The 19,313-nt window shown below is 41.9% G+C and overlaps 1 protein-coding gene across 1 annotated transcript; it reads right to left on the reverse strand.

The window, feature by feature from the left end:
* Positions 1-410: 410 nt before the first annotated feature.
* Positions 411-16,031, reverse strand: LOC308074305 (uncharacterized protein). The gene is made up of 2 exons (XM_080413706.1): positions 15,834-16,031; positions 411-2,925 (listed from the first exon to the last, which is right to left on the reverse strand). The coding sequence occupies exons 1-2, from the start codon at positions 15,928-15,930 to the stop codon at positions 1,373-1,375; spliced, it is 1,650 nt and encodes a 549-aa protein (XP_080269832.1). The 5' UTR covers positions 15,931-16,031; the 3' UTR covers positions 411-1,372.
* Between the last annotated feature and the right edge of the window lie 3,282 nt (positions 16,032-19,313).

The following is a 19,313-nucleotide window of genomic DNA, read 5'->3' on the forward strand; positions in this document are numbered from 1 at the left end:
GTGACTTACCAACCTTTCCTCTAACAGGTGCAAATCCTGCGGTTCTCGGGGTATGGCGTCCAGTAATAAGTTGTTAGCCCAAGCCTGTGTAGGGAGTTCCCCTAGTTTAATGGAGCGATGACATGTGTGGCGTGTTCTCAGATGTGTAGGTGTTCTCAGAGGGACACACACACGCACGGACGGGTGATTTGTACTGGAAGGTACTGTTCCAATCAAGTCTGATAAATCCTGTCTTAAGTGACACACCTATTTATAGGATTTTATTTCGTCATGCGTCCCTCTAGCCAATCAAAAGCACTGGTGTCAACATATTGTCACGTGTCACGTGGAGCTTGACCAATGTTAGCTTGGCTAGGGGGGGGGGGGACACACAGCGGGACAGAACGAAAACATACTCTCCACCTCCGGCGGAGACAAATATAATAAGTGGGGAAGGAAAGTCTGAAGAGGTGGGTTTTGAGGATGCTTTTAAACAAGAAGGAGTTGGGAGAACTTTGTGTGTTGGGAGTGAGTTTCAGAGGGAGGGGGCGGCCACAAAAAAGGCCCGGTCACCCAAGGTTTGGCGCGTTGTCCTGGGGACCACCAGGAGGGAGGGGCATGGTGGTATTGGAGGTCAGATAGGTAGCTGGGGGCTAGGTCATTGAGGACCTTGTAGGTGGTGAGCAGTATCTTAAAATAAATTCTGTATTTGGCAAGATGCCAGTATAGGGCATGGAGGACTGGCCTGATGTGAACTCTAGGGCGGGTTCGGGTGAGCAGCCAGGCAGCTGAGTTTTGTAAATACTGTAGTTTCCTGAGGACATGGTAGTGGCACCGTAGAGGAGGCTATTGCAGATTACAGTCTCTTCAGCAGTGCTGGATAATGTGGGACAAGGTGGAGAATGTTGCGGAGGTGGAAAAGGGCGGTTCTAGTGATCTGGTTGACATGGGACTGGAAGGAGAGGGAAACCATCGTTAAGGACTTGGGTGGAGGAGGTGACAATGGAGCCATCAATGTAGAGGACCAAACGCCAAAAAGGTTGATTTTGCTGTTAACAATGCACTCCTGAACATAACTGGTTGCCTGAAGCCCACCCCTGTGTACTACCTGCCAGTCCTAGCGGGAATTCTCTCGAATCTGCACAAATCACACAAATGACTTATTTTGGATTCAAATAGGCGATTTTCACCAAAAAGCAATACATTTGCATGCCTGCAGACAGAGCAGCATGCAAGTGCAGGGAGCTTGAGCATACTGCCCACCATACAATCACAACCCCCCTGTATAGACCAACTTTGGAGATGACACTAAGATTGGATATCTGATGATGGTACACGAAAGAATACAGACAAAAGAAGAAAGGAGAGAAGTTTGTCTCAACATGGTGAACTGTCAGTGGTAGGTGTTCTCTCTTGTATGAATTTTCTGGTGAACTTTGAGTTGCCTGGTCCGGCTGAACGATTTCCCACACTGGTCACAGTGGTAGGGTTTCTCCACTGTGTGAATTATCTGATGATCTTTGAGATTATTGTTCCGGCTGAACGATTTCCCACACTGGTCACAGTGGTAGGGTTTCTCCCCTGTGTGAATTCGCTGGTGATCTTTGAGATGACTGCTCATGCTAAACCCTTTCCCACATTGGGCACAGTGGTACGGCTTCTCTCCTGTATGAATTCTCTGGTGAATTTTTAGACTACTCTTCAAACTGAATCCTTTCCCACACTGGGCACAGTGGTATGGCTTCTCTCCTGTATGATTTCTCTGATGTTGTATGAGTTGATCGTTTCTGCGGAACATTTTCCCACACTGGTGACAGTGGTAGGGCTTCTCTCCTGTATGAATTCTCAGGTGAGTTTTGTGATGATTGCTCTGGGTGAACCCTTTCCCACAATAGTCACAGTGGTAGGGGTTCTCCCCTGTATGAATTCTCTGGTGCTGTTTGAGGACACTCTTTCTGCTGAACCTCATCCCACACTGCTCACAGTGGTAAGGCTTCTCTGATGTATGAGTGCTCTGGTGCTCTTTGAGATTACTTCTGTAGTTGAACCCTTTCCCACACTGGTCACAGTGGTAAAGCATCCCTCCTGTATGAATTCTTTGATGACTTTTGAGATTGCTGCTGTGCGTGAACCCTTTCCCACACTGTTCGCAGTGATAGGGCTTCTCTCCTGTATGAATTCTCTGGTGATGTTTGAGATTAATCAGATGGCTGAACCTTGTCCCACACTTTTCACAGTGATATGGTTTCTCTCCTGTATGAATTCTCTGGTGAAGTGTGAGACAACTGCTTGTGCGGAACCCTTTTCCACACTGGTCACAGTGGTAGGGCTTCTCTCCTGTATGAATTCTCTGGTGATCTTTGAGATCACTACTGTCGTTGAAACCTTTCCCACACTGGTCACAGTGGTGGGACTTATCTCCTGTATGAATTATCTGATGACGTTTGAGATTACTGCTGATATTGAAACCTTTACCACACTGGGAACAGTGGTAGGGTTTCTCTCCTGTATGAATTCTCTGATGACTTTTGAAACTTTTACTAAAGCTGAACCGTTTCCCACACTTGTCACAACTATAGGGCTTCTCTCCTGTATGAATTCTCTGGTGTCCTTTTAGATCACTGCTGCTGTTGAAACGTTTACCACACTGGTCACAGTGGTAGGGCTTCTCTCCTGTATGAATTCTCTTGTGAACTTTGAGACTACTGCTGCGCTTGAAACGTTTACCACACTGCTCACAGTGGTAGGGCTTCTCTCCTCCATGATTTATCTGGTGACATTTGAGGTGACTGTTTTGGCTGAATGTTGTCCCACTCTGGTCACAGTGGTAGGGCTTCTCTGCTGTATGAATTCTCTTTTGTATTGTGAGTTTCTTGTTTCTGAGGTTTTTACCACCCTGGTTACAGTGGATAGATTTCTTCACTGGTAGTTGGGCAGGAAAGACATCTGGGATGGAGAATGAGGGGAGATAAAACAACCATAAAATATTTGATGATGATTCTCTCACTTAGGCTACTATAGTAGTATAGCATACTACCTAATGAAAAAGAGACATTTCTAATGACTTCCTATAAGCAAGCATGCCAGAGAAACAAGCATACTACATCACAGAAAGTGCTGGGAATTATTTAGTTCCTATAAATTTTTTCCCCTTTTACTTAATAAAGATAGCTCAAACATGGCATGGAGTCAAAAGAGTAAAAATAATCACACCCGGTGTGAAGTGAGCGGTGCTATTTATGAGTTATTAATTTCATCATGCATCTCGGTAGCCAATCACAGCACGTCCTGCGAAGTGACGTGCTTACATTTTTTACATTATTATTAATTTCATCATGCATCTCACTAGCCAATCACAGCGCGTCTGCGAAGTTTGAAGTTAATTTCATCATGTGTCTTGTTAGCCAATCACAGCACGTCCTGCAAAGCTTAGCCGTGTTTTCCACAGCATGGCGTCACAGCGAAAGACAAATGTTCACGACGGAAAGAAAAACTTTCACCACGGATGGGTCCTAAACCCTCTTATCCACCTGTTTCCTAGGCTTTTCACTGTGTTCCACTTCCTGTCTTTTGATCCAATGAAATCCAATGAAACCGGTCAGATGACTAATGATATCCAATGAAATCCGACAGAAAGTGGAAAACACACAGCCAAGAAACAGGTGAATAGGAGCGGTTGTACCGCTCAAAAATTAATAGATTCTTCCTGTTTCAGAAAAGTGAGTTAGCTATGCAAAACAGACATATTATTGTCTGCCTTTCATTATTTTCAAAGCAAAAAGCAACCCCTTGTCAACTCTCTGCCTTTCAATTATTGTGAGACGCAAGTATAATTATTAATGCATAATTATACATTTTACTTGCTTTAATATGCATATAGTCTTGATGCACATCATTTCTAAATGTCTTAATATTCTTGTATATTAATAAAATATACTGTACGTGAATGGAAAAACTGAAAGTAGCCCTACCTTTGAAATGGCATTAATATAAAAAGTGTACATGTAATAGAAATGTATTTCAGAGTATTTAAGTTTTAGAGCTGAGAAGTGAATGTTTTTTGTTGTTTGGTCATAATATTGTGTATGGAAACTGTGTCTTTTAGTTTTCACAGTGTTTGATGGTGCTCAGTGGTGTTTAGTGTTCGTTGGAGAAATAAATAGGGCTGTAACAATCATGGCATTTAATTGATGATTAATTGTCTGTCAAATAATTGTGTTTTTGTTATTGAACTTTGGAACAAATAAAGACCACATTTCTCTTTGCCCTATAGGCAGAGATAGGGACTCGAGTCAGGGACTCGTACTCGAGTCACCACAAATGAGACTCTAGACTCGACTCGGACTCGCCCCTCAAAGACTTGAGACTTGACTCGGACTCAAGCTCAAAGACTCAATCTTTATTTTGTGTTTTTTTTTTTACACATTAATGAATGAAATGCCCAAAAAAATCCCTGTCCCCTCCCTTTCCCCTCCTGCAAAGGAACCTCCGGTGCGCGCTGCGCGGAGCTGGCTTCCAACCGGCTTCAGTCAAGCTGCTTCATGCTGCTCATTAACGTAAACATGGAGAGGCGAGCGCAACAGTTGCTGCGTGTGTGGCCGCCGTGGCCTTTCATCATAAAGTTTAAATATAAAAACTTTGAAATTATGTTTAGCTCAGCATCAGCTATATAACCTCAGTTATCTTGACATATGCTTACATTTTTTATAAGATGATCGGATCAACACGCAATGACGCGGTGCGTTGATAGCTTGTATGTCTGCTATTTTGGGTAGGTGACGCACATCATTACGCGTCGTAGCAATGTATCTGGGTTTGAGAGACTATGATTGATGTACATTTACAATAGCCTACTAGATTATAGCTGGCAGTTGTCATATTATTGTAGCTCTGTTCGGGATTATTGAACAAAGGTGGATGATGAAAAAGTTGCACTTTGCGAAAGGGGAGAATACTTGGACGTAACTGCGTCACTTCAGAGGAAACTAAATGGAGCTACTTCAGAGATGTTTACACACCCCTGGAATCCATTAGAATGGTGGAAATGGAACGTTAACAATAACTGACAACGTGAGTACATAGTACCTTTCCTGAAACTGGCCATATTATCTACTGTATAATGTGACTGTGTACTACCGCCCGGCCCGGGGGTCGGTCGGGGGAGGTCCATGGCTGTAGTGCGTTCTCATTACGCTCTAGGGACAGCACAGCACTGCACACTAGATGTAGGCTATACCCAAACACGTTGACATGTCAATCTTCCTTAATAAAACATTATGTAGACTAACTAGCAGCAGTAGCCTTGGTTAGGCTGTGTGTGAGCCTGTGCCTTCCACAGTTGAGCTGCGCTATAAGATGCAAAGGACGGAGCCTAAATTAACGTATCCTACTATTTTGATAAACATTCATTCTGTGTATTTCTCATTTCGGATTGGGTTTGTGGACCATCATAACTGTATTTCAGTCTTAGGCCACATCGTATAAATAAATAATTAAATCAATTAAGAATAGAACCCCCAAAAAATTACAAATTTTTTAAGAGACTCGAGACTAAAGACTTGACTCGGACTCAACCCTCAAAGACTCGAGACTTGACTCGGACTCGAGGCCAAAGACTCGAGACTCGACTCGGACTCAGAGACTCGTGGGCATCTCTGCCTATACACGAATCCACGGAGCGCTGCCCTGGGCGCAGCCATTGCTGCGGTGTCAATGCTCCGCGGACGCGACACCGCAGCAATGGCCGCCTACAGGCAGCTACAGGCAGAGCGTCTGTGGATTTGTCTATAGGCATTGTAAACAAAGATTGCATAGGGCAGATATGACAAATAACATAAAAGAATACAAAATACAATATAAATACATAGATAAATGACTGAGATGTTGAGATGTTGACACACGTTGTGAAGATCTGCTGTTTGCACTATTCTTGGAAAATGTTTTGGAACACAGTTCTAATATGACGCGAGTTAAGGCAGCTTTCCACCGCACGGGTAGAGAAGAGGAGGGAGAGAGTGGGGTAAAGGTTTGATCCGAGCTGTCTTCGATGTTGCTAGATTCTGTGAGTGAAACCAGTGACCAGGTCTATGAAAACCTACATTCACTGTCTCTCTCAGAGTCAGAGTGAGTGAGTGAGACTACGTTTTCACTCACAATTGTTTGTCTGAAGATCCATTCTATATGTCAAGTTATGGTTTAAACTTTTAAGGACAGCACAGTTCAGACCGGCTCAGACCTGCGCTAGAGTGACAGCCTAATTGATATGACCTACTTTTGCGCTGTGCGCTGGAATGATTATTGGGAGCAGGTGTGTAAGAAGATTCCAATAGTATAAACATTTTAAATGTCTTTCATATACTCTTAATATATTTTTTCAAATGAGATTTGGCCTTATGGATCAAAATGTGCTCAGTTTTGGTTATTTTCTGGGTGTTAATTTCAATAAATGAATTAATGTATTTATTTTTGATTATTTGAATAACCGTTTTAAAAAATGTTGTGTACACGTCAGCAGTGGTGGAAAAAGTACTCAAATGTTACAAGTAAAAGTCGGGAATTAAAAAATGACTTGAGTAAAAGTACTAAAGTATTGGTATCAAAATGTACTTAAAGTACCAGAAGTAAAAAAAGTACTAAAATGTTTGAAAAAAGCAGAACAACAAGCTCACAACATGTCGCTATGCGACGCGTTGTGAGCTTGTAGATCGGCTATTTTCAAATATCCTAGGTATAAAATAGGGATAAAGTGGTTAATGTATGTTTTATAATACAATGATTTATATCTGCAAACTAGTTACTAAAATGTTCAAATAATTGTAGTGGAGTAAAAGTACAATAAATGCCTCTGAGATGTAGTGGAGTAGAAGTAAAAGTATATGCAACTGGAAATACTCCAGTAAAGTAAAAGTACAAAATAGACCAGTACTTGAGTAAATGTACATAGTTACTTTACACCACTGCACGTCAGTGAAAAGAAAAGCTGGGAACATCCCTATTTACAAGCGACTTTACAGGGAAACAAGCCCAAAGTCGCCTATAATAAGCAGACCTGGCAACACTGCACAACAATGGGCACATCGGTCGACAGTTTGTGCTGAACTAAATGCGAACTTTTGCCAACCGACTACCAGTCTGTAGTCTGTTCGGTGAGAAGCTACCTTTCAAAGACGTCTGGGATTTTGAATGAGAAAAACAATCCCATGACCAGGATTATTATAGTTAAAGGACCACTTCACCCATTTTCAACCTATCTTCATAAAATTGGTCATCACTAATGCTTATTATATTATAATATAATTTGTGTCTACTTGGTCTGTGTCTCAGAGGAGGGCTATGGAAAGTTCAGAAACCTGCCTACCAGTGACATCAGCAAGTAGGTTTGGTCATTTCAATGTTTTTTTAATATGCGAGAACAATGGTTTCAATTCTGTTCTATCATGTTCCACTTTCCAGGAATAGAAAGCCTGCAGTTTTTATATACCATATCATTATAAGCATAGTGAGAATCAATTATGTGAAGATAGGTTGAAAATTGGTCCGGGCACAAAAGTCACATCGCGTGATGACGAGATGTCAAACAGTATCAAATATATCAAACAGTACTTTGTTGACTGACTTTCCTTTCAGGAAAAACAAAACTTATGTTATAAACGAATATCCTTTCTTTATCTTCATGGAGAAAACTACCTTCACATCCCTCACTTCACTGTGCATTGCATGTGGTTTTGTTTTGGTTGTTCCAAATCTATCTATAAGGATTTTGCTAACTTGAACATGCCGTCTGTGGCCGATTCTGTCGAAAATTCACAATGGTAGCGGTAGTGACGAAGCACATCCGGAAATACAAAAAAAAAAGGAAGTTAACGAGGGGGGGAAAGGCAGCCGGCATTAAAACACTTCTTTATTGAAAGATATGGATTATTAGATGAGTTAACATTTTTAAGATCGTTGGAGACAAACAATTGCAACTTCTGGTCATATAGGTCAACAAGTTTCTTTATCTTTATCTTTATTATTTGGGGTGTGGGGGTAAGCACCTTTTTTTTGCATTTGCATATGTTTGGAGCCCATACGGGCTAGGAGCTGAAAGTCCATTTGTCCATGGGGGATATTCCCTACGGCTCTCCTAGATTGAAAACGTCAGAATCATAACTACGTCTATGAGAGTTGTATTCTACGGCTACATGATTCATGTTGCGTGTGGCCATGACACTATTATTCATTGACTCGTTCACTAAACCCCACTGTCTCTCCTCTCACTCAGGCTGGCACACCTGCAGCTGATCTGCAATTGCTGCCGCCCCAATCAAGGCTAGAGCCATATGAAATCCGTTTTATTTTTTTCCCAATTCCGTTTTATTTTTTCCCAAATTCTGTTTTTTCCATTTTAATATTTCTGAATTCTGTATTTTGCTTTTTATGCTCATTTTTACCATAAAAAAAGTGTCTGGTAAGTGGAAATGAATAAATGTCCACAATTTAATAAGATATAACAGTCCATACATGTCTCTGAAAGAATACGCAAAAATGTTACCCAAAAGAATTCGGTCTGAGCATGCGCAAAATGGCGTCGCCCATGTATTATTATCATTTCTATCGTCTTTTTAAGACGATTTCTACGTGGATTTTATTGTTATAAAGTAGGATGTGGCCATGCAAAATGGTGGTGTCCCGTGGATTTGTAAAAATTCGCATATTTTTTATATTCCAAATTCTGCAATATTCCGTTTTTTATTCCAATTCCATTTTTATTGGTCATTTCCGTGATTCCGTCCGCGATTCCGTTAACATGGATTTCATATGGCTCTAATCAAGGCACTATAAAACCAGCCAGCTTCAGTTCTTCTGGAGACACAGACCCAGCAAGACCTCAGTTCCCACACCTTGTTGATTTTGGCTAAAAAGCCTTTTTCTTTAAGTATTTAGTTTATTTAAGTTTGGCCTGGAGCTGGCCGGCAGTTCCCTCTTTTCGTTTACTTTTTAGTTCAGTAGTCCCTGGTTTTGTTAGGTAGGGAGGGGGGAGCAGCTTCGGCGTCCCTATAGGGGGTGGCCTGGTCCCCCCTCCATTCTCTTTAGTTTGCCGGCATCTCCAGGCCTCCTTTTCGTTCTTCATTTGGTAAAGTATTTTGTATTTAGTTTCCATGTTTGCTCCACAATCTCATATTTTGTATTGTGGGAAGTAAATAAAAATGATCTAAACCTTCGCCAATGTTTGTGGTGTCCATCCTTATGTTAGGGTCTCCAATTTGAGCCACTGATTGCGTAGTATTGTTTGGAGACCGTAACACATATGACAAGAGAATAATAAATAACAAAAGGATGTGGTTAATGAGTAACACGGTCCTCCAAACTGGATCGCCCATAAAAGCACAATGGCTTATCTAAAATGAGATCCCCACGCACTCAAATCATGATGACATTTAAGAAAACAGACAGATCTACAGTCTCACAACGCACAGCGCCACAATGTGAGCTTGTAGATCTGCTATTTCCCAAAATGTATGCCAAATGCATATTGATTTGGGGGTCCTTGACATGAATTCATGAAATTGAAAACCACTACCGTCAATAACCCCACCTGGTGTTTTTGGACCTTAGGTGACACCAGAAGATATGGAGGCCTGTTGGGGGTCGGAGGAGGTCTGTGAGGGGCTGAAAAAGCAGACACCAGTATATGCGGTGCACCTGATTCGAATGCTATCAATGCATTGAATGGGAGATTATCACGTTTTATCAGACCTTTGAATGGGCGAAGTAGGCGACCTACTTACCTACCCGCGATTTATCAGACCATTCATTGGGTGTTATCAAGACATACTGACCTACCAACTGACATGACTTAATAGTTCAGTTTAGGTTTCGCTTTTGGTTTCGGACCATGACGGAGGCGCGCAGTCACAGGCGAACTGTCACCCCGTGAAGGACCACCGAGGGAGTTAAGGCGACAGAGTTGCCGTCCTGAACGGTGTGACGTTCGCCTGTGCCTACTCAGCGCCGTTCGAGTTATGTACCGATAGGCACAGAATCGTAAATATTGTTGTGGGGACTGCTCCGCCTCCAAGTAGGTCAGTAGCTCCTGAATGAATGGTCTGATAAATCGCGGGTAGGTAAGTAGGTCGCCTACTTCGCCCATTCAAAGGTCTGATAAAACGTGATAATCTCCCATTCAATGCATTGATAGCATTCGAAGCCGGTGGTATATGAGGCTGTGCAGGGCAATGTCCTAAAACAACAAGACAGGGTCAGGAAGAGGAAGCTGGAGCAGGGCTGGGATGACAAGTTCACAGTTGGGGATGTGGTGTTAAAAAAACATCCGAGAAGAGCAGAGGAAGGGAGGGAAGCTGGCACCGGAGATGCTTGGCCCCTATTCCATCACCGAGATAAAGGGGAAAGTGGTGTACTTGGTTGGGGACAAAAATGAGAAGCTAATTGCTAATTTGTACCAGCTTAAACGCTACATAGAGCCAGAGGAGAGGATTCCAGCGAAGCTTTTAAAGCTAGCTGGAACCTTTCCTTTGGCTTGCCCCCCTCCACCACTTTCCCCTTTATCTCATCCTCCTGCTCTTCCCCCCCCCTCCCCAACTGTCACCCAGTCCCTCCAGCCCTCTTCTTGGCCGCCCTGCACAGCCATCATTCAGCCCCTTCGGGCCTCCTCCTGCCATCCACCACCCACCATCCTCGGGCCCCTCCACTGGCTCCCCACCTGCCAGAGGGAGATCAGCAGAGGACCAGATCACTGGTAAATCCCATTCACTAATGTGACATGAAGAATAATAATGCCATGTACAATTTTGAATGACTGAAAAAAGTAAGGATAATAGTTCCTTTTAAAAGTGCTGGTTACAGTCGCACCATGTTAACAAATTAAATTATCACTTAACTTGCAGATTGATGTCCTGGAATGGGAAGTTATAATGGGGGCAGTATGTAAAAATGGGCACTATACACTAGTAGTAAGTTTACTTTAAAGGGATTGTAGGCGATTCAGAGATAAACAAAGAAAAGAAATCCAGCAGTTCGTTTCCCCGACCACCAGGGGGTGTCGCACGTAGGACTTCCATAGAGTTAAGCAGACTTCTAAACCGTCCATGCCGAATATAGGTTACTTTATTCGGATACAATTCGCGGAACTGCCCGCCCCTGCCGGTTCTCTGAATTTTTATTTTTAAATAGGCTCTTTCATGACAAATTGACCACATATGAAGTTAAACAACTAAATTCTATCAAAACGCTGTCTGAAAAGTAAATTATGTGCATCAAAAACGAAGTTTGAGAGCATTTTAAAACCGAAAGTAAAAAGTCCACACGGACACGGACGAGCACGGATGCGCACATGCGTGCGTGAATTTACAGACCGGGTACCCGGATGTGTAACATAAATAGTAGGGAAAATACGGATTTCAGAAAGAGGAGTGTTTTTCAATGCAGGAAAACACCCCAGCATCATTATATAGTGGCTGATAGAGGGGAAAAAATGAAAAATATATATATAGAGGTATTTTTCAAATATAGGCTTAATGTTGCCAACTATACCTTTAATCAATGCAAATTATGCAACTATATTTACAACTAAGCTATGGAAGTATTAAAGTATTCCATCTGCCGAAGGTTATGTATCCACATGACCTACATTGTGTCTTTGTGGACCCGCTGAATGCTTCCCCAAACCAAGTCGACCATTGTCGTAATAGTACAAGGCAAGTAAATCATAGATTTATTGTGCTTCATTGCAAGTATGTTCAATGGTTTCTGATACGCAAGTAACCAACGGTTTCGTTTTTTCTTCAGAGCTTATATGCGGAGGATGAGGGACACAATCTCACAGTGGACCTGTGAGACTGTCTCTCATCCCCGCCAAATGGATACAACGTTGTGTGGGGTGATTGTGTGCAAAGTGAGATTATATAGCCTAGAATATCTATCCTAGTAACAATTTAATACATTCTAAAAGGACACTGCTAACACTAACCTGTATTTTAAGATAGCAGAGATGCTGGTGTTACGCACTGCTGGGGTGGAGCAGGGTCTGCTAGGCAACATTGATGTTGTACGGCAAAATATTGGCCGACAGCTATTGGAGGATTCTGGTAGGCTTCAATCAAATGTTTATCAGCCTCACCAAGACCAAAAAATTGGACTTCACTGAACTCAAAAATATGTTTTCATAGATGACCAGACACATCTGTGTCGCTCCTGTGGGGAGGTGAGCACTGGGTCAGGAAGGTCCGCATCCGTGGATGATTGGGTACGAAACCTTTAAAGTTCTTTACATGGAGGGCACATTTTTTCTGTAACTAACTAACTAAATACATAACATTGTATCCATCTTCTTTCAGATTGAATGCTAATCATGTGCATTGTGGTTCCACTGGGTGTGTGTAGGCAGGCCTAACACCAGTGAGGACTACTTGTGCCCAGCCTGCACATAACCCAGTGGAATCACAATGCACATGGATCTCCACACCTGAACCCTAAGTGTGATGCCAGGATCATCAGCACTTTTTTTTCTTTTTTTGTCGTTTTTTTTTACCTCATTGTTACTATAAAGTGAAGATGGACAGGAAAGATATGCAGCAAAGGTCGTCGGGTTGGAACCCACAACGTGCGGTCAGGCTGCATTAGAGCCAATGGTCTGCGCCTGGACTGGTATGGGAACTCTTTATGATTTGGTTTTGGAATCCTGTATGAGCATAGTTGTTTTTTTTAGCCCCAAAAAAAGATGACCTGTCTTGCTGCTCTTGACGTAGTCTGGATTCAAAGGTTAAATTGCAATTTAGATGGCATGATATTTAGACAGATGCTTATCTTTCTGCATTTGATGCATGTTTACCTTGCTTATTGTAAGTCACTCTGGATAAGAGCGTCTGCTAAATGCCTAAATTCAGTTCAACCTACCAAAGTCAATTATGGGGCATTTCTACACTGCCAACCAATGTCACCTGCTCCATCAGCATGCACAGGCAAGGTTACAAACCCATACACAGGACCATACGGGCAATGTATCACTGTTATTACTGTCCTGAGCTCAGTGGCCTTGTAACCTCCGTCCCAGCCTCACTCATCTGCAAAAAGAAGATGGTGGCCTTGTGGTTAGAGTGTCCTCCCTGAGACTGGGAAGTTGGGGTTTGATTTCCGGTCAGGTCATACCAAAGACTTTTAGAAGGGTACCCTGCCTCCCAGGTTAGAACTCAGCATCAAGGGTTGGATTGGGGTAAGTCCCTGTGACCTACTAGAGTCAGATCCAGAGGGTGTGCATCACGCTAAGGAAACAGGAGATGGGATCCTGCCCTATAGGGCTCGGCAAGGCCTACTTAACTGTATTGAGGTGATCAGGAGCAATCTGAAATCATACAATTTGCCAGTTTGTGCCCTTTTGTGACTAGTTATTGTTACACTAGAAGAGACGATAAAGCCAAGAATTTCACTCTTGTGTATGAGATGTGACAAATAAAAAAACTTGACTTTTAAATCATGTGGTTGGCTGATTTACTATGCCTCTTTCTTTGCTCTTTGTGTTAATGGTATGGGGGTGTTTCCCCTTGAGGGTGCCATGTTGTACACACAGAGATTTTAGGGCTGTCCTGAATATTAACTTGACTGCAAGTCTCTGTAAAATTGACTGGTCAATAATCACGTCAGTGTAACGTGGGTTCAGACACTTTGACATATTTTGTCTATGAGGTCATGTTATAAACAAAGTGTTTATGTAACCTATCATGCGTCATATTTACTATTACTAAGTAGCCTGTATAACATAATGAATAGATGATGATGATGGTGGTGAGAGATTTTAGAAACCAATCTGTATTAAACAGCCGTGTTGGAAATCAGTGTGGTGAATGAGGTCTCAAGGTAATCTAGAGACCATATCTGTTTTGTGTTTTAATGGCTGGTTTTATACTCCATGATTTGTTGATTTGTTTATGGATACGTGTGGGTAGAATGGTGCACCGGAGTATGCTCCAGACGGGTGTATTTCTGCCAACATTGCGAAGAGTTCGAATCCAGTGAAAAGCTAACAAAGTATTTATTATTTATTTAGAGCTTTAAATTGGCTGACTAGTGATTGTACCTTACACATGTTTACTCCGACGGCGAATAGCTGCATTTATAAAAATGTATTGTTCGAGATTGTACCAGGAAGAAGTGGTTGTCTTCTAATAAACTGTTGATCTAACCTATCATGTGTCATATTTACTATTTCTAAGTAGCCTCTAACATAATGAATATTAGATGATGATGATGGTGATGATAGATTTGAGAAACAAATCTGTAGTAAACAGCCGTGTTAGAGAGCAGTACAATAAAATCAGTGTGGTGACTGAGGTCTCAAGTTAAACTAGTGACCATGACTGTTTTGTTTTTTAATGGCTGGTTGTATACTCTATGAGTTGTTTATGGTACCCATTTGTTGTGAGAAGAAGGCACACCGGAGTAAGCGCCTGTCTGGTGTATTTATGCTGACATTGGGAAGAGTTCAAATCCCAGGAGGGAATGAACATTTATTTATATATTTATTAATTCCTTGATGTGTTTATTTGCACGCTTTCAATGGGCTGAATAGTGATTGTACCTTACACATGTTGACTCCGACGGCAAATAGTTGCATTTATAAAACATGTAAATCTATTGTTAGAGAGACTGACACAGGAAGTGGTTGTCTTCCTGTTTCTCAACAACAACAAAACCAACGGAGAGCCGTTAACATGAGTGTTTGCCTGTCTGGCGTTTCTTCATCCAAACAAGAATCAGATCGGTATGTTTTGGCATTGTGATATGGAAAAAACAAACGGCATTGACGAGGACAGCTACGCGTTCTATCACCGGGGACAACATCTAGACAACAGTCGATGCGGTCTATTTCACGAAAGCGGAATTAAATTATCCTGGTTTAAAAGGCAAATCCAGGTTTGACAAGCCTGCGCTGTTCAGCCTGGTTTATTCAGTTCCACGAACGCCAAGCCGGGCTGAGAAGGAGTGGCTTTGTCGAGCCAGGATCGTTAAACCAGGCTGAATGTGCGTTCACGTATTCCTATAAAAGACCATGAAAGTCGATAGCAGAATCCTTGAACTTGAACCCAAAACCAGAGCGGCGTTCTTCTCTGTGGCTGAACAGCAGCACTGCAGCAGCTCATGGAATCATACAAGGAAGTAAAATGTATAATAAGCAAGTAAGGAAACACAGCCGCAATAAATATAGATCCAGGGAGAAAGCGTGGCAAAGTATTGCCGACAAATTAAATGCACAAGTTGTCCAAAAATATTATTTGTTGTAGATCTTCAATTTTCGCATAAGAATTGAATAAGTGTGGAAAAAATTGGAGTCATTGGACTAACAGCTATTTCACAAAACTTGAAGAACAAGGCACTGGATTAATAAAGCTTGGCTGTTGAAATTGCCATGGTAAGTAAGGTAGGATTGCTTCCATTTTCTTCCGTGAAACCGAGTTATGGATAAAAATATCCAGGTTTACTGGCTAAGTTAATCTGCCGAGCTAACTCAGCTTTCGTGAAACCGATTCATGGTCCTGGATAATTTAAGCCAGGATAGCCGATTAAACCCGGTTTATCCCTAATCCAGGTTTCGTGAAACGGGCCCCTGGTCTCGTTTTAATCTTTGTCACCGGAAACATGCCCTCATGGCTTTTTATTTGATCCTTTAGCACGATTATATAATCCTGTACTTTTTTACAAACTGTTAATAAAGTAGGCTATTCAATCAATCGTGGGCTACATCGCTCTGCTTTGAATCTGTTTTTGTTAGGATTTTTGCTTCTCCTCGACATGTTTTCTTTTGTCTCAAGTGTTAAATCTCTTCTCCTTGACCCCCTCTTTCATCAACAATAGATCATTACCTATTCTGCGTAACTTGACCACAGGTTTCAGCATGGCTTCCAGCAGTCTGCGTCCATCATGGTAGATCTCTGACTGCTGTTCCTCCTCTGGCACCATTGTTGTTGAGAGGCTTTTAAAAACCCCAAATAGTTCATCTTCGGTCCATTTTGATAGTCGATGTTTGAGGCAAGGTTTTACCAGCTGGGATCTAAATGTAGGCCTATTTAGTGACATTGTGCTTCCGAGATCTCACACAAACACTATTTTCATGCTAAATGAAGAGACTCACTGTCCTCACGTGACAAGAAAGCCTGTGTTTTTATTGGTCGAAAGTGGACAATAAAGCCCGATTCTAACCATAGAGAGCAGTGTTGCCATGTCTGCTTATTATAAGCGACTTTGGGCTTCTTTTTATGTAAAGTTGCTTGTAAAAAAAATTGGTAGTTGCGGGGTTTTTTGGGCTTGTTTAAGTTTTTAAAGTGTAGTTGCTGATTTAGGCTTGCTTCCAAATGTTTTAATTATTATTTAAACCAGTGGTTCGTTCGCAAATATATTCATACATGTTTAGTGTCAGGGAGCATTTGTGTTGTTAGAATGTTTCAAAAACATTCCAAATATTCCACATTTTATTGCAAGCGTTTTTGAAAATAGTAGACCTACAAGCTCACAACGCGTCGCATGGCGACGCGTTGTGAGCTTGTAGATCTACTATTTTCAAGTCTAAAGTGCTCATGTAGCCTAGTTGCTTCTTTTGGACTTGTTTTCCTAGACCTGGTTGCTTATTTCTCTCACAACATATGGCAACACTGATACAGAGATTGGCAGATCTACAAGCTCACAATGAGCTGCGATGGTGACGCGGTGTGAGCTTGTAGCTCTGCTGTTTTCAACGCGCGACACGCTCGTACGACGGAGCATAAATTACGCTGAGCTTAATGTCCCAGAATGCAATGCGGCAGCAGCTGCGAGAACAGAATCAGAATTTATACCAGAATCAGAATTTAAATTATATGGCGCTCAACTCTATGGCAAAACCCCGTCGCACTTCTATTAAACACATGTAGATATTTGTTGAAACAGATTATGTAAAACAAACAACCTGCTATAATTACACTTCTATTGAACACATGTCGATAGTTATATGTAAAATAAACAACGTTAACTGCTTTATTTACAAAGTGATGAAACCATGACGAGAGAACATAATGCGTAGTACCTCTCTTTTGTCACAAGATGGGAAACTTTCCTAACATAACGTGTGGTCATTTTCTAAATGAAATGTAGTAGGCCTACTATCAACTAGTAGTCTTTTGATTGAATATGTTTGTTTGTTTGTTTGTTTGTTTGTTTGATTGATTGATTGATTGATTGAATACTTTATTTAGAAAAGACATGGAAACAGTACATGGAAGTACAATTCACAATACAAGGTCCTCTAAAATGGATCGCTCATAAAAGAACAATGGCTTATTTAAAATGAGATCCCCATGCACTCAAATCATGATGACATTTAAGAAACAAAACAGACAGATACACGTTACTATGTAGAACATCATACAGTCAGCTTACAGTACTGGTATGAAAAACAAGAAATATGTACAATAAACAGTTCAAGGAGGGGGGTGGGGGGCGGGGTTAGGTTAAGACTTTGACAGGGGCCAGTTTGGAATTGCAGCCTCCTTAAGGTGTTTTTTAGGGCACTTTTGAAAGTGAGTAGGGTTTTACACTCCTTTACTCCTTTTGGTAGGGCATTCCACATTGTTTTTGCCTGTTTTGTCTTTTGGTCGCAAAAAAAGACCTAGTCTACTTTGGATCTGATGGATAGGGTTCTGTGCCTCTGTGCAGACTGCAGTCCATTTGGAAACAATTGGTTGGACCCTACCTGGTCGTAGTGTCACTGTTGCCTGGTCCATTGCTCCTGACATTATCAGAATGGCAGCTGCTAAATCCTTTGATCTCTGATGACCGTAACATTCTCAGTGTCCTCCTCTTCAATACCTTCGGTTTTGGTCAAACTACCCCCCAACTTGGAAGCACCAGGAGGTTGTTTGTTTATAATTATTCACAACGAATCTTTGGATTGATGATAAACTCCCATGGTCGCTTGTTTGAGTCGTGGCGGGAGTCTATCACTTTCTGTTTCTTTTTCCTCGGTAGCTTTCACTGTTTTAAAATACTTGCTTAAATATGCACACAGCTATAGCACAGATAGCTCTTGTATCCTCTCATTATGTTGTTGAGCTCCTGATTATTTTTTTCCCCCAAATTCGACATGTAAACAACCCGGTGAATGAAATCACATGGTGGCCGGGATATAATACAAGAATGCCTCGTCCCAAAACACACTCGCCCCGGGTATATCCGGCGGCCTCGGTCGGCGAAAGAAATAGGGGCGAGTGTGTTTTGGGGCGAGTGTATTTTGGGGCTGTGTGCGTTTCTCGTTAATGAGTATTGCGGAAATAATATGAATACTATTATGGGGATATGATATAATCCTATAGCCTACGCTAATATATTGGAAAAAATATATAATAGCAGGTTTTTTTTTTTCTCTCTCGAATCTTTGATTCGCGGGACATTGTTCCGTTTGTGCGGGACGCGGGACAGACGGTCCAATTTCGGTACTGTCCCGCGAGATGCGGGACGGGTGGTCACTGGTCTCGACCCTGTGACATCACTAATCCCGACCCCTATAGATTCAGTTTTTACCTAGGTGTAATGATAGATAGTTAATCAGCGAGCCAGGTGCAGATTCTACCGAGTTAGCTAAGGGCTGTTTTTCAACCTGCAACTTGTCCCTGTCTGAGACCAGCAGAGCCGAGTCATGTCATTTACATATATTAGGAACAGTAAAGGCCCTAGTATGCTTCCTTGTGGAACGCCACAGCTCACTGGGAGGGGGGGGGGGGTGGATTACGTTCACCTCCAAGACAAAATTCAAAGAACACATCCTTTATGTCCACGCACACACGCACGCACGCACGCACGCACGCACGCACGCACGCACGCACACACACACACACACACACACACACACACACACACACACACACACACACACACACACACACACACACACACACACACACACACACACACACACACACACACTAAAAAAGAAAAGAGGGGGGAAAAATGATTTTTTTTTTGCATTGTTCTTCCACGCACTTCCTCCAGTCTGTATTCTAATGTGATTGTTGTTGTTATGCCTGATGAAGATGCCTATGCATCTTCATCAGATTCATGAAGGAATAAAGCACTGGACTGGAGCATCTCGGACATCTTAAGGTACCTGACATTTAAAAATTGTTACACAATTCATTTGGTTTTATTGTACTTAAAATCAAACGTATGAACTTGTGAGTTCTGAATTAGCTGAAGTAAAGTAACCCTTGACTTGACTGATTAACTCTTCTAGGTGACAAAGCACAAATCTGGAAAAAATAATTGCACAGTAAATACAATACTTATAAATACATATGATTTCTTCTCAGATTAGC

This window comes from Gymnoscopelus braueri (assembly GCF_963280865.1).
Source record: "Gymnoscopelus braueri genome assembly, chromosome: 19".
In the NCBI taxonomy this organism is placed as follows: Eukaryota; Metazoa; Chordata; class Actinopteri; order Myctophiformes; family Myctophidae; genus Gymnoscopelus; species Gymnoscopelus braueri.